The 17124-nt window shown below is 36.1% G+C and overlaps 2 protein-coding genes across 2 annotated transcripts in view; both read right to left on the bottom strand.

Moving 5' to 3' along the window:
• spegb (striated muscle enriched protein kinase b) overlaps positions 1-5072 on the bottom strand; it is an 85497-nt gene extending 80425 nt beyond the window's left edge. Inside the window, exon 1 of the mRNA XM_041806773.1 lies at positions 3947-5072. Coding sequence (XP_041662707.1) covers positions 3947-4364 — 418 coding nt within the window. The 5' untranslated portion in view covers positions 4365-5072. The remainder of the gene's footprint in view (positions 1-3946) is intronic.
• Positions 5073-10946: 5874 nt separating this feature from the next.
• LOC121522305 (C-X-C chemokine receptor type 2-like) lies at positions 10947-15461 on the bottom strand. Its single transcript, XM_041806518.1, has 2 exons — positions 15034-15461; positions 10947-13649 (listed from the first exon to the last, which is right to left on the bottom strand). Exons 1-2 carry the CDS (start codon positions 15110-15112, stop codon positions 12577-12579), a joined length of 1152 nt encoding a protein of 383 aa, XP_041662452.1. The 5' UTR covers positions 15113-15461; the 3' UTR covers positions 10947-12576.
• Between the last annotated feature and the right edge of the window lie 1663 nt (positions 15462-17124).

Below are 17124 nucleotides of genomic sequence, written 5' to 3'. Positions count from 1 at the left end.
TCTGACTGAAACACACTTTAAAAGCTCCCTTTGGCTAATTTGTCAAAAGAATGTGGCGTTTAAAAAGATTTTATTTTCAGTGACTCTACAAGCACTGTAACTATCTGAACCAGTTTCCCCCCATATGCTCATCTCAAACAGTTAAACCCACATGGTGTAACAACAAAAAAAACAAAAGAAAAATATCTAAAAAGGGTGTATTTTTAATTTGGATCTCCAAGATCATAAAACATAAAAAGCATTGAGATAATGGACCTTTAAGAACTGAAAAAAAGATCTAATTTAACCATGCATCTGAGTTTAAAATATCAAATGAGCACTCTGTGCCTATAAAAGACTAATTTAAAGCAATTCAGAAATAAACTGTTTCCTCAGCATTATCAACTTCATATCCTTTCATGCACTTTCGAAAATAGAACAAACTGAAAGCCAATTTAGATCACTCATAATTACTGCTAGCCGTAACTATGTGAAGCCTATAAAGTAATATAGCATATAAACATAGAACAGTTAAATATTATTTGCATGGAGTAATTTGATTAAAAGTTATCAAAGAAGCTATTCCGAAAGTTTTGATTAACACAAAAGCCTGCAGTTAATTCAGAGGCAATTGATACCTATGTTATTGCTCTAATGTGCTTTTCAGATGCCATTGGTGGGAGAAAAACTAGCAGAAAAACATATTAAAACACTAGAATTAACTACTTTTCTTTTTGTGTGTGTTTCCTGTGGATTAAACAACTGGAAGTCCTATTTTCTATTCTTCAAGACAGTAAAATCCAGTTTCTGTATGCTTTTATAACTATTAAATGTCTGAATCTTCAGAAGAATAACCAAATTATGTTTAAAAAGAACAGAGGGATGCACATGTTTTAATCTGTGAATCAGGTTGTATTTGTATTTGGCTTGATATAAACAATATATTGTTGCAGAAATGTGAAAATAAATATTTTTAACTCAATTCCTTTTAATATGCTGAGGTAAATTTCAGCATTTTGTTCCTTTATTCTCTTAAAATTACTGTTTTTTTCCCACTCAAGTTAATAATATCCACTGCCTTGGCATGAACCAAATGAGAGACAACATTTAGTACCTGTATTAACGATAACATACGGTTATTGTCGTTTTTAATTCCATCATGAGAAGTTATGGTGGCAAGCTGAGATACACAGTAAGTTAGCAGCATGGCTCAATATTCAAACGAACTGAAGAAAAAGAAAGAGACAGGCCTCTCATGTGTTTTATAGATAGTTCCTGCTGTTAGAAGGCCGACCCTTTTGGATGACTGTGATATTCTGGACAATATTTATGGAAGTTGGCACTGTAAAAGATAACAGAGTTTCACTGTAAACCCTGATAGATAAACTATAAGTTTTAAGAAGTGATGTTTGATAGCACAGTGAAGGAAACAATTTAACTGTTGTTTCAAGAAAAGTCACTTGAAAGTAAGCAAGCCGATTTGCTGATTCACACCAACGTCCAGTAGGTGGAGCAGCCAGGTTAAACAACACTCAAACAGCAGAAAAAGAAGGAATTTAACAGTCTAAAGGTCTTTACACATTGGGTCCATTAAAAAATTTCTAGAATGTGGCAAAATGTTTCGTACTGTGAGCCTGTGGCTCTGTCATTCCTTCAAAATCACTCTAGATCCATCCATCCTGACAGAGGTCTTCATACAGCACCAGCTCATGTGCCATAGCACTATGCCAAGTTGAAGACATGGAGATAAACTTTTTAATTCAGCCTCTGTTATGACCTGTGAGTAGGCTGCAAAGGTTTTCCTTTATCTGTTCTACTTCCATGGGCAAATGATGGTGTTTACAGTGAGGGTTCAGTGCAAGAGAGATAGAGGGAGAAAGAGAGGAGAGGGGGTGAGCGAGCGAACGAGAAGGAAGAAGCAGGTGCTGATCTGAATCATCAATCACCATCTAAATGACGTGCACTGATGCAAATATTTTCATTAAAAAATGATGGACAAAAAATCAGCATCAGTGTGCAAAGACCTTAAGCCTCCTGAGCATGTGTTTTAGCCAAGTTTGCCCTCACTTGCTGTGGTTTCAACTTTTGTGCAGCTCTATTGATGTTTTTGAAATTACAGGGTAAGGCCTAGCTACTTGAGCTAAGTATATTTTTGTCATTTTAATCAAAATGTTTGACAATCATCCCTTAATCTGCATAATTTTCCCGAACATTAGACACTTTCGCACCATGAGTGAAGTTACTGACTCAGTGAGAGGTGTCCCACCTGAAGTACTCCATGCCCACATCTTAAGGATGGGTTGTTAGGCATGATGGAACAGCTAATGTTGGCTTGGGGTGCACTTTTATTAAACACTGTACAACTGAACAAGTGAGATCTTGTCAAACAAAAATTTGAAATGAATTAGCTTAAATAGCCAGACAGCCACATTAGCCCCATTTCTCACAGTTGATAGAACATATTTTTAGTTGAAGTAAACTGTACTTGATAACTTCAGTATCTTTTACATTGTAATCAAATAATTTGCCAATAATCTCTTAATCAGCAGAGTTTTCCCAGAATGCCTTTGGGCATTTTAAACCTCAGTGAAGTTAGACACTCAGTCAGAGAAGTCCCTCTGATGTGAAGGAAGACTAAGGCAGGGCTGGTGTACTGATGGAAAAACACTTCCTGATTTAGTATCACTCATTACCGCACAAAAAGTGAGACTTCTCTCAGGAAGAAGAATGTTTGATGTATAAATATATGAAAGAATTAAGTTTAAATTACAGTGGATAGGAAAAGTGAGTTAGTTGACTCAACATAAATGTACAAGTTAAATTCAGTTGACATAACCTAAATGGCTAAGTATTTACTACTTAACAAATACTGTTTTTCAGAGAATATTACTCCAGTGTCTTTGTCAAGTGCACAACACTAAGAAAGCTTTTGTAAATGTAACACATAATATCTGGTTTACTTTATTTATGTCAAAAAGTTATTTTACTTACATTTTAAGGTAATTGCGTTGCATGATTTTAAGTAAGGTTTTCTAATTGGGCTTTACAGTGTAAAACCAGATGATTACATGCCTTTAAAACGGACTCCCCTGATGATATTTCTGTGTACATTGTGCGCCAGAGTCGACTAAATTCCAAATCTTAGCTCCAGGCAAAAACCAGCATGAGGCCCTTCACCATTTAGCTAAAAGCAATCACAGCCAGAAAAAATAATTCGAAGCATCTCTTTTTAGGTAACAAAGACACAGAGGTACAGGATATCCTGGCATGTGAAATCCAAATACCTAAATGTACTTCATTCCCTCTAACATGGGGACTTGAAATGGAAAATCCCCTCACTGTAAAATGTTAAAATGTTTCTAGACTAGTACAAGTACAAGCTGACCATTGGTGCAATATCCACTCTTCTGTCGCAAATCATAGTTTTTCTTATCCATAACATGCAATGTTACAACAATATATTCCACAAATGTATTGCTTCACTGTGTCTATAAGGCTAATCCTTATAAAAAATGATATTTTGGGGCTTTTTGAGAAGCTTGGATCTTACTGCTAGGGCTAGGATCCTCCCTAGGATTTTTTAGGACAATAGCAGTTTATTTTGGTGCTGTTTTTACACTCTTGGCCCCTCATTTACATCCAAATTTCACATCTTAATCACTGAATGTAATTTTTCATGTACGTGTCATATTTGATGCACACCTTTAATGGCTATATCTTGAGGCCTAATGGAGCACAAGGCCCAGGTGATTGTCTGCCTTTGCCTAGTGTTAAAACCATCTATTACTGTGGGTTCTGCTGTAAAGTGTCTGACTGCTTTGAGTCCAAGGTCATTCTTTTGAGCTGCTTTATCTGTTTGATTTAGAGACGATATCAAATGATGAAAAGTAACTCAGAAACTACCAAATCCCCTCTATGAGAGAAACAGATGCAAGTATGAAGTGTATAGCGTGATCATTGGTATTACCTTCTCCCAGATCCAAGACGGCGAGCACAGCGCTGCTCCGGGCCTCCCCCAGGTGATTATTGGCGATGCAGGTGTACAAGCCAGCATCACTGGGTTTACAATCTCTAATCCAGAGTCCTCCATACTCCTGGTTCTCCATGTTGAGGAGGTCATCATTGTGGTACCAGTAAAGGGATGGCTGAGGGTCTCCAGCCACAGTCACCTTCAAACGGATATCGCATCCTGTCCCTACAGCAGCATTCCTCATTTTACGAATAAATACAGGAGGAGTTGGAGTTGGAAGACCGGATCCTCCATGCTCTGGGACAACTTGTTCGGGACTTGCTTTGGACCGTTTTGGGGGGATGATGGGGCTTGGGGGTGCCACTGCTTCATCTGCCCCTTTTTTCAGGGTCATTTGCACCTCAGCTTTTCTCATGGTGGAGCTGATTTGGTGGATCCTTAAACGGATTCTTTAACTGTGTATGAAGACTGAATGGCTCTAATGCTGACTAAGCACTCGCTTTGCTCTCTAAACCAAAATCAAGTGATGCCATTGGATACTATGAGAAGGATTAAGTATACATAACAGTCAACAAAGTTCTCACATTTTGTATTTAAGATCTAGAAGATAGTTTTGTTTGAAAAGTCCAATTAAAACATCTATAAAAACATCTGCCATGGATAAAGTCTTGTAAAAATGCTGCTTTCTGACCTCAGTTGTTGTCAAAAGGGTATAAATGGTTGATTACCAGGTTATTTAGCAGATAGAGATAACTGCCACTCTCCTGCCCAGAGGTATTTTTAGGGCAAGACCCACAGGATCATGTTGCATTAACAGCTCAGTCGACTTGCCTCTTGGATGTTACGGCCTTGCTTTCCTCCTTCCTTTTCCTGCCCTTTCAGACTCTTGAAGCATCTCCAAATATGTGAAACTTCTTGAAACTCCTCTGCAGAGCAAGGTCTTCAGATCCTCTTTGAGGTGCCTTATTTATTCCCAGTGGCCTTGATATCTGTGTCTGCTCGACTTCTCTTTGAATGCAAGTCCTGCCCAGCAAGTTGCACAGAGTCCTCCCTCCTAGCCCATGAGCTAGACCACCCCACTCATGATCCCCCCCTACCTCTGCCAGTCAGTCCGAAGGGGGAAATGACAGTCACAGCCCGGCAAGCCTTACACTGACAGCTGCGTGGTGATCTGTCTGCCCACTCACCACTCAGCTCCCGCCCCCTCGTCATTTTTAGCCAACCTGGGGTCAGTAGAACATGTGAGCTGGTGCAACACTTAGCGCTAAGCTGGGGGTGGTCGGTATGGAACAGATATTTAATTTGTAGGTCAAATGTAGAGGCTGGCCTCATAATTGTGGTGAGGTGGTCAAATATAATAAATGTAAACGTTATCACGTGTTAACATTGCATGTTGGCAGCTGTAGCCCAATGATATTCTCTTTTATGATTAAGTTGTGATCTTATCTTAGACTGCAAACTGTACAGGACTGTACTGTACTGTACAGCACTGATTTTGTGAGATTTATAGTACTTCAAATCCACTAGAATTGCTGCCGTTGTGACAAAAAGACCTGAAAAAACAAAGAACACATAACTAAGTTAGCTGCATGGGCCTTTCTACAAAAATGTAAACTTGTATGGTTGCAAACTGTAAAAAAGGTACTTCTCTTTCTAGTACTTTAACTTTTTCCACATCATTACATAATGTATTGGTTTTAAGTATTTGAATGAATGCAAGCTTTATAATTTTTTTGGCATTTATCTAAAGGTTGCATACTACATATTTTTGTCACCGGTGTTATCTTATCCATTAGCATTTTAAAGATTTTGTTAATGAAAAATTATATCTCAATCTCACGTGTGGTTAGAGTCATAGAAGAATGATGGGAATCCATAAAGCAGGAGATTGTCTTTTATTTATTTATTTTATAAATCTTGGTTCAAAGCTTAACTTAATGGTAATAGTTTGTTTTGGCAAACATACATTTTCCATAGATACAGAGATATTTAAAAAATGATCATGAATGGTTAAAAGACAGTCCTTTGAATCTTTATTTTTGTCTTTTTAGCAAATTAGTTTGTAATTATCTTTATGCCAGAATCACTAATTTCATTCAGCAACAAAAGAAACGACAACACTAGAGTAACATCAGTGGCATAAGTCCAATGTTCTTATTCTTTAACTATATTTAGCGATGACAGAAGTGTATATTTAACATTTAGCACAAAAATCATAGACCAAAGTTGGCACAAAATGAATACAAACACAATAAAAACACATTTTAACTCCATTAAGGACAACTTCTTCTATGATCCTGCCAACATCCATACACTGTCTCTACAGTAGCTACTTCTCAGCTGCATTTAATTTAGTCATACCTAAACAGGATTACCAATGGTAAAGAAAGTTAACATCATGAACTCTTGATGCCATTTTAGCAAAATAGTTTAATAAAAAGCATAGAAAAAAATTAATCCATGAACTAGAGGAGTGGTTTTCAAAGGTTTTTTTTTGCCCAAGACACACCTAATACCAAGTCAAAATCTTAAGGCACACCATATGGATAGAATTAGCTTTAAAAGTTGCTGCTACATATCTTTTATTGTTGTATACTTGCAGTAATAACGTGTGGTTGTACAAATTCCCAACGCACACCTAGACTTGTCTCATGGCACACCAGAGTGCCTTGATGAACCATTTGAGAACCATCACACAAGAGTAAATGGGGTTCATGATCATAATTGGGTTTCACATGGGGAAGGTAGCACCAGTAAATTTTTTCCCCAAAAACAAATAAATAATTAAATAATTCTACAAAATGGCTGCTGTATGGAATCAAAACACATATCGATAATCATGATATACTCAAAGTCTTGTCCGGATTTCTCTTGATTATTCTGTGTTTTTATTCTCAGTCTTTACTTTTATACTGGGCTGTTACGTTTCTGTGTTTTTATGATGTCTTTTAGGTAGATATGTCCTCAGGTTTTATAATATGTCTGCTTGGCTATTATGATGTGGGATTCACTGTTAGATTAATTTTTCATGGGTTCTCCTGTTGTTGGGGTTTTGTCTTTCTTGTTGTGTTTTTATGCTTGTGTTATGATGGTTTGTCTTAACTTTGATTCTCCTTGTTGTCAAATCACTTTGTAAATCTCTATTTCTAAAGGTGCAATACAAATGAAGTTATTATTAATATTGTTATTTATTATTATCATAAAATTATGTTATTTGATCTTTTAGTAATCTTTTTTTGGTACAATTCCCACACAAAGAGGTCACACCAGTGACTGAGGCCTAATTTCTACATAGATCATCAAGAAAGCGCAACTGGGAGTCAGCAGATATCCTCAGTATGAAAATAAATCACCTTTTTCTTCTCTGTTTTTTCAATATGGTGACTCCAGTAACATTACTCTGAGGTTAAATTACTTCAATGCTATTAAAAACAATATTTATTTGCCATTTTGTTGATTTATGTGTTTTTCCAGTGTACTGTATATCTGATGGCCATGTAAATATGCAGTGCTTAACAAATTTATTAGACCACCTGTCATATTAGTCTCAAAAACCATCCAGCATCATCAGTGCTTTAATGCGGACTCTTTCATTTTCAGTGAGCTCTCCATGTTTTACCATTTTGAACAGGAATGAGGGGTTTCAAACTGAATTCAACCAAATTTGAGCCGGCTCACTGGGCTTCTCTGAGAAGTCAGCAATGAATCAAGCATAACATTCAACCACTAAAAATCATTTTTCTCTTCAGGAATGCAAGTAAATAACTATAATTTAACATATTAATTAAGAAATAATGATGTGCTTTACTTTTTTTTCAGTTTTTTTTTTTTGTAAATCAGTACATTTAAAAATTCATGGATAACAATAATAATTATATTTTAGCATTAAAAATATCATTTTGGTTAAAGAGCCTCTACATATTTGTGTATTAACCATTGCAGAAACATAAAAAATGATTTTGGTAATTACCAATGCTGTTAATTTAGGGCAGCTGTGGCATAAATCTTACCTTGGTTAGGGTTAGGGTAGTCTAATAAATTTGTTAAGCACTGTATATATATATATATATATATATATATATATATATATATATATATATATATATAATGATTTTACATAAGCATTTTTGACCTCAAGTTTCTGTCCTCACCTTTTATATGGTGCATGATTGTGGGGTCAGGCACATATGTAGTGCTTGACACTTATGTTACTGCTATAAATACAAATAATAAAGAATTTATCACTCTAGAAAGAATAATTGTTCAAATAGTATATGGTTTTGTGGGGGGGGATAAAAATATATTTTATAAGGTTTGATTCCCAAATTAATATTTCAGTAAAGACTACAGACAGAAAATTGTAAGTTTCTGCAAAATGAGCCATATGTTCCTACCCTTAATAAACATATATTTTATCAAACTTAAGTTATCTTAAGTAAAAGCTATGCATTCAACTCTACTTCTTGTATTTTGTTATATAAAAGCAGCGCAGTTAGCCTTATGATATAACAGCTAACTAACAGTCATTCAGGTTAGAGCTAACGGTCATTCAGGTTAAAGCTAACAAACAGCTAGCTTAAAGCAAATAAAAAAAAACTGTTATCAAATTTGTATAAACTGTTCAATGTTTTTTGACAAATTAGGACCGTGCTAAATCTAATAATTTCACACAAGACCTTGTTCAGTATAATTATAAAAAACTTACCACGTAAAATGAATAAAATAAATCAACAAACAGAAACTTAACTGAACATAAACTAGCATTGCTTGCTATTTAGCTTGATTCTTGGAGAATGGACAGCCCGAGAGGAAAAAAATATCTTCTAATATAAATAAATATTGTTATTGATTTAGTAAAATAACGTGAACTTACTCAAATATTGTTTAATATGTCATGGTAATTAATGATTCAGCTAAATTTATAAAAACATATTTGATTGTGTGGCGTTTCCTCAGCTAATTACTGAAACCTACTTTGGTCTAGTTATAAAATAAGACTTACCTTTCAGTGGAGCAGGATGTATGCTCAGAGATCTGGCAGCTAGGCATTGTCCCTGTTGGTAAAACAGAGAGTGAATGAGGAAGTTACCAGTAAACTATAATGTACTGGTAATAGTAATATCTGAAATATCTGAAATGTCAAAGCCCTAAACTGCTCTTACCAGTGTCCACAGAAGCAGCAGCACCCTCTGCTGTAGGCCTTCATGAAGTGAGGTGGGGAAAAAGAGACTACAGCCCCTTGTATTCTCAGGCCGTAACCCACTGTGATGGGAAGTTCGGTTGTTTTTAGTGATTCGGATCATTTGGCTCAGCGTATTATTAAGAGCCAGCCCTTTTGGCTCCTCAGATTCTCTTTATTTCGGGACATTATGGATTCTCTGAATAAGCCACATTTAGCGATGTTTTGGCTTGAGATTGATGTGAGTGCTTGCATTCTCTGGTATTGTGCTTTTGATTTTAATTAGGGCAATACAAAAAATAATTTAAATTAATCTTGGAATTTATTTAGTTAATTTCAATTAATCTTCCAATTTTGAAATTTAACTATTTTGCATTTAAAACAGTTTCTAATTAATGTTCGATTTTTGTAGCATCTTAAATTAAGGGTTTTCAATACAGGCCTGCTTTATTTTGTAGGAGCAAGGAGCTTCTGGTAGATTAAAGATTATAATATAAACCTAACCATGGAAAAGTGAACTTGTTATGGATTAAAGAGAAAAAGAAAGGAACAGTGAAAGCTAAATGTTTAATAACACAAGGTGCAGATGACCGACTTGTCTGCTGAGCTGTCTGAGAGGTTTCTAAACTGAAATGAGACGTTAAGGAGCAGTGCTGAAGTTGTTTTATGGAGTTTGATGGTCAACATTTGTGGTGTTATGAATATGACATAGATTATTTTGAGGCAATCATAAAATGCTCTTAAACTGACTACTAAATGACATGACTGGTAATTAACTTTTTAAAGAGGTAGATGATAAATACTTTTCAGGTCAAATTAAAATTAGTGCACAATTATAAATGTATTAGTGCTACTGGCAGTAGGCTGTTATAGTATGGAAAGACTTACTGTTAATAAATCAAGTAGTTGCTGAAATAATTCTCATACTGAGGGATATTATTATCATGATATAAAAGAGAAAAGCAACCCAATTTGAACTGCATGTTTATTCACTGTTTGTTTTCCCTGACTTTGTTTTGTAAGATGCATAAACCTGAATCTGTGATGCTGCAACAAGCTAAATATTAGGCCAACTTCTTCTTTTAAGATGAGCCTGCCCTCTGCACAACCCACACAGAATTTTGCAGTCAAACAGTTCTTTATAAATACTTTTATTCTGCATAGAAGCAGAAATTCCTGCCTCTGTGACCTCCTCATAGCAGAAGTATTGGTGCTGTTGCACAACTTCTGTTATTTCAAGCTGCTGTTTTCTACAAATAAACAAGGAAAATCCCAAAACTTGCTGGATTAGTCAGTCCTATCCTCAGTCAGCTCTTTGTCTTGAATAAAAATTGACCTATGGGTTACAGTGGTGTTATATAAATGAGAAACAAAGCAGTTTGCTTTTTTATTAACACAAATATATATCTTTATTTAAAGATTGCAAAAATTGATTCCAAAAGATAACTTGCTGTTTTAGGATTAATACATACAACCAAAGGCCCTGTCATGGTTACAAGCTTGCTCAAATACTTAAAAAAAAAAAAAAAAAAAAACCCTGTACAGAGACATATATGCTGAAGGACAGTTTTATTTTACTGCAGGATGTCATCATGGCAGAGGCAGCACCTTGAGCTGAGATAATTAAGCTGCTCTTTAAAAGCCTAGGTATATATGCTGGTAAATATGAATAACTTATCTCTAGACTAACAAACAAATACGGCATAATGAAAATGCATGGTCAAATATCAGTGAATTCTCATATTTTAATGTCAGATTACCTCAAGTATTCTACTATGTCTCATGATGTTTATAAGATGAAGGTTTTTTTTCCTGATGTTGACATAGTTTTTGTGGTGCAACAATGTCGCACTTAAATTTTTTTTTTTTTTTTTTTTTTTTGCAGTTTCCCCTGTAATCACTGAGAAATGAGTGGATGGATAACCACAAGGTCGTCTCTAGTTCACTAAAACCAATACCAAGACAGACTTTGTATATAGATAGAAAACATATATTGGTTAGAAAAGAATGTGCCTAGCGTAGCAAAATCAAATAAATAAATTTAAAATTATAAGCCAGAACACAAAAACATTGTTTTATCACCCATGGTCATCCAACAAACTTAAAATATAAAAAAATAGAGCATTTTTTATTAATACTACAGTATTTACAGTTTCCGGTGGAAAAAATCATGGCACTCCCAGGAAGTTTTGTACAATTATATTTCCAAAATAGCTATTCTAAACAAATAAGAGTTGTTATAAAAATAGCATAAGTATAAAACTATTACTCCGATGTCAAACACTTAAGATAGGTGGTTCTCACCTAGTGGGTTGGGACCCAAAAGTAGGTTGTGGAGCTGTTTTCAGTGGATCGCAATTGTTAGCTAGGATATAAAAAGTTACCAACATACAGCAGCCATAAAAAATCAATATATCTGTGTAATCTGTTTAGCCATCATAAGTAGTGTTGGGTCGAGTTACTTTTAAAAGTCTTTAAATTACTGTGTTAGAAACACAGTCGATTATTGTGGATTATTAAAATAGCATGTAGCCCCCCGTAGCTTACATCTGCCTTTCAGTATGTAGACTCTACTGTCATTCTTCAGCAAAGTCTACAGCCCATAATCTGCAACTCTGCAGCCCGATAACTAAGAAACGTGCTTACATCTCTTTCATATGGTCACAATCTGACAGGGAGCTGGACAGGGGCCTACAGTATTACTCACAGGCTGTGTATAATACAGTATGTCTCATTGGAATGGCTGCACAGCCGTTTCAATAAAAACAACATATGAGCTTTTGAACATACATTTCACCATGTAATTGTCCTTTTAATGCTGTAATGCTGTCCTCGCTAGCTAGCAATATGTGCACACTGACAATGATGTGTTTACCATGTGCTGGCAGGCAGCTACATGCAGACAGGAAGTAGAGAAACAATGCAGATCCTGTTGGGATTCCCTTCTATCTTTAGGGGGAGTTTATTTTTTCAGTAACATCATTTTATGAAAATAATAATAACGGATTATTTGATTGTCTGTTAAAGCAAAACGTAGGATTCTAATGGATTACTTTGTAATGCATTACCCCCAACACTGGTGATAAGTAAATTCTGACTATTCTAAAGCTCTTGATGTATTTTCATTGGTTTCTTCAGATTAAAAAGCTGGTTTTCATGACAATACATACATTTCTTAAGACCTCTAAAGAACAACCAAAACTTACATGTTTTCATGAGAAAAAGAGTAAAATAAAATGTATGCCTGTCATCCACCAGGTGTTTCTGTAATGATGTGTTTTTAAACATGTTTGTTTGACCTGTCTTAGTTTGACTAAAAATTTTTTGTTCCATCCAAGACAAAAATGGCAACATTTTTACTGAACAAATTTGAGTGGTTGAACAGACCCGCTGAGAGCCACTGCTTTAGATTATACAACAACAGTTCACAAGTTTATCTTCCTTGTTTTTACATAAATGTGGATGTAATCTCTGATGACAGTGAAGATCTGCTGGCTCTGGACACTGATGTTCTCTTCAGGATGCCCATCTTCTTCAGTACCTGCTGCAGCCTCTTCCTGAACTTCTCCCCGACAAACGCATACAGCACTGGGTTAACACAACTGTGTAGTAGAGCCAGACTTTGAGTGGCAAGCATGGCCTTATCCACCGCCATCCTCGATGGGCACTGATAAGGCACAATCTTTGCCCTGAAAAATGTGTCCACCATCACTGAAAAGTGGTACGGGGTCCAGCACAGCAGGAAGGCAACAACCACACACACGATCACTCTCATGGCTCGTTGGCGCTGGAATCCCCCACGGATGTGAAGGAGGCGCTTGACAGTTACTCCATAACAGGGCAGCATGATGGCCAATGGGATGAGAAAACCCAAAGTATGGCGGAGGATTCTGGTCACAAGCCGCCACGTATCAGCACTTCCCGGGTCGTATTTCTCGGCACACACTTCGTTATTGGAACTTGGAGACTTGTAAGAATAGTAGAAAAGCCCGGGCAGAGAGAGAAGAGCCCCAGTGACCCAGACAGCCACACAAATCCCCCAGCTGATCAACTGCCGGTTAGCTTTGCGTGCCTCCATAGCTCGTACAATCACCATGTATCGATCCATGCTAATGCAGGTCAGGAAGAGAACGCTAGAGTAGAAACTCAGCTCTTGAAGGATGGTGACAATTTTGCACATGGCATCTCCAAACACCCAACCCTGAGTAATAGATGTGGCCCAAAACGGGAGGGTAACAGCCAGCAGGAGGTCAGCAACTCCCAGGTGCAGGAGGTAAATGTCAGAGGGAGAAAGCGCCTGCTTACAGGGGCCGATCACAAACACGACAACCAGATTTCCAGGAATGGCCAAAATGAAGATCAGGACATAAAACGCACTTATAAACACCGTCAGAGCATCCGGGAGGGTGAACGGATTGCATGGCTGCGTTTCAGGGTCAAAGATGAACTCTGTGTTGTTGTTGTAGGTGAGGTTGAGTTCATAATAAATGAAGCCAAAGTCAAAAGAAGATGTGTTTGGATCTGAGGACAGCAATTGAAATGAAACTTAAGTTACACAGATGTTCAACTCATGAATAACTATTGACAACAGACTAATAGACCTGCAAACCTATTAACATAAAACCTTCGAACATACTATAAGTAACTTAAATCAGTCTGCAAGGTATACAGTGCTTTACAAATTTATTAGACCATCACCCAATGTAAGGTTTATGCCACAGCATTGGAAATTACCATAATCATTTTTTATGTTTCTGTAATGGTAAATACATCAGCATGTAGAAGCTCTTTAAGTGAAATTGTATTTTTTAATGCTAAAATATAATTATTATTGTTATCCATGAATTTTCAAATTCACTCTCTTATAAAAATATATTGAGATGTCAAAATATAGTTACTTACTGTCATTCCTGAACAGAAAAATTAGTTTTAGTGGTTGAATGTTATGCTTAATTTCTGACAGATGCACCCACAGTAAAACACGGTGGAGATTCCATTATTGTACAGGGTCCCATTTGTGGAAACAGCGCAAGCAAATTATTGAAAATCAACAGTATCAAGAACAAGAATGTCTATCACAACATCTTAGTGTATCATGGAATCCTTTCTGGACTGAATCTGATTGGTTGTGGGTTCATATACCAACAAGACAATGACAACAAGCATACTTCACAGCTGTGACAGCAGAGACTACTGGACAAGGAAAAAGGAATCTGGAGTACTGGAACTGATGAACTGGCCAAGTCAAAGTCTGGACTGGAAATCCTTTTGAACAAATTTGGGATTTAGAAGATTCAAAGATTGATTGCAAAAAAGTTTGATCTAAAGCAAGTGTGTGGTAACAGCGAGAAACTATCTGGAACTCAATAACAAAAGAGGCTGTGGAAAAATAAATAAAACAATGGCAGCAAGACTGCAAGCAGTTATCAAGGCCAAAAGAGGCCATGCAAAGTTATTTTTATTATGTGTGAAAAAGGACTACTTAGTTGTTTTTGCCAAATAAATAACACTTTTTTTGTTTTAAAAAAGTCTTGGAAAGATTTTTAAAATATCTATATTTTCTTGTTTTTATGACAGGTGGTCTAAGAAATTTGATAAGCACTGCAAAAGTCTAATCAATAATCAAAATTATAATAATTTAAATAATCAAAAGCCAATGTTTGGAGAAATCAAGGAAAGTAATTCTAACTTATCCTGGCATAAATCTTACAAAACATTGTTAACTTTGGCAAAGAGACAAAAACTTAAATTTCTTTACATTTACAAGGTATTAGATATAATTATTTATCTTTGCTGATAATATATCACAGTGTTATGACATCTGAAACTGCTTTTTTTCTACTAATACATTTATTTATTACTATCAAGCAATATAAACTGTTAACCAAGGGTTAAAAATACTCACCAGTCATTGTGCTGTCTTCTCTGTAGGAGGCACTCAGTATGTCACAAGGAGGTAAGGAACAAGCGCAATATTTCTCCATATCCCTCCCATCACACAACCCATCAGCCCATTTGTCCTTCCTGCGTCATAGAAAGAAATTTGATTTCAATAGTATTATTTGTTTTCAACACTAAAATATATGTACCCTATCACTCATTTAAATGTAGTTAGGTGTGTAGTGATATTTTTCTGTAGATGAAGTTCATTTTAAAATAATTTCCTTTCTTTTCATTGGACTTATTAGGCTGCAGTCATATTTGCCCAAAGGTGCATTTTTAACATTGATTTAACATCATTTCATTTTTAACATTGTATTATTATTTTAGTGGACAATACATACACCAGAACTCAAATTAGGTTTATTCCCTCTATGCTTCAACTTCTTAGTACTGGACATGTAAATGTTTCTTCTACACACAGAGTTAATATTTTCTCCTTCATTTTTCAATGTCTGTTTTCAAAAATCACAAGTCTTTATTTTCAATAGTCATGCACGGGTTTTTCTCACCCACAACACTTCCTAAATAAAAAAAAAACATGGCCTAATATGAGTCATTTGTGTCATGGGATGTGCTGTCACACTGCTTTTAAGAATGAAACAGAAACTATAACTTCCTAAGGTTAAAAATACAAAATAAATATAATCATGTGCACAGGCTGCATCTCTAAGAATTTCTCATATGTTTTATAGTTGCTATGATTAAAGGTGCATTTAAAACAAATTGAATACCATGTGAAAGTTTTTTTTCCTGATTTATTTCAGAAAGTTAAGCTTTCATATATTCCAGAAACACCTTATATAAAGTAAAATATTTGAAGACTTTTTGTTTTAATCTTGATTATGTAAATACTAGAATATTGTGGAAAAGTCTTATTCGCAAATTTATCAGAGCCTTCACTCTCTCTGAGTCACACAACCACAATCATGAGGAAGACTGCTGACCTGACTATTGTCCTGAAGACGATCACTGACACCATCCACAAGGAGGGTAAGCCACAGAAGTTCACTGCTGAAAGTTCAGGCTCTTCTCAGAGGCTGTGTCAAAGCATCTTAATGGAAAGTTCACTGTAAGGGAAGAGTGAGGTATGAAAAGGTGCACGAGCTACAGTGATGAGCTCAGCCTTCAGAGGACTGTCAAACAAAGCAGATTCAAGAACTTAGGGGAGCTTCACAAGGAGTGGACTGTGGCTGGAGTCAGTGGATCAAGAGCCCCCACACAGACGGGTCCAGGAAATGGACTACAAGATTAGGGTTCTTAGTGTTGAGTCAATCCTGAATCACATAACCCAGTGGTCCAAAGTCCTCTTTTTAGATGAAACAAAATTTTCCATTTCATTTGGAAATCAAGGTCCCAGAGTCTGGAGAAAGAAAATCCAAGGTGCTTGAAGTCCAGTGTTCTCTGTTTCCACAGTCAGTGATGGTTTGGGGAGCCATGTCATCTGCTGCTGTTGGTCCACTGTGCTTTATCAAGCCCAGAGTCAACGCTGTCAGCCGTCTACCAGGAGATTTTAGACCTCCATGCTTCCACATGATAAAAAGCTTTCTTTAGATACTGATTTTCTTTTCCAGCTGGACTTGGCACCTGCCCACAGTGAAGCCAAAACTACCAGAAACTGGTTTTCTGACCACGGTATTATTGTGTTTGATTGGCCAATCAACTGGTCTGACCTGAACCCCGTAGAGATTCTCTGTGGAAATGTCAAGAGGAAGATGTAAGACACCAGACTCAACAATACAGATGACACCTGGGCTTCATTAAAAAACACAACAGCAGTGCCACAGACTGCCTGGCTCCATGCCACATTGCACTGATGCAGTAACTTGTGTAAAATGAGCTCCAGCCAAGTACTTAATGCATAAATGAGCATCATTTTCTAGAAGGTCAACATTTCTGTATTATAGATACTTTTTAAGGACTGATGTTTCGTGATATTCTAATATTATGAGATGATGAGTTTTTGATTTTCATGAGCAGTAATCATCATAATATATTTCACTTTGTAATGATGAATGTAAACTATATAGAAGTTTCACTTCTTGAATTAAATCAG

The sequence above is a fragment of the Cheilinus undulatus genome, linkage group 15 (genome assembly GCF_018320785.1).
Source record: "Cheilinus undulatus linkage group 15, ASM1832078v1, whole genome shotgun sequence".
Classification (NCBI taxonomy): Eukaryota; Metazoa; Chordata; class Actinopteri; order Labriformes; family Labridae; genus Cheilinus; species Cheilinus undulatus.
This window is presented reverse-complemented; position numbering and strand designations above follow the sequence as displayed.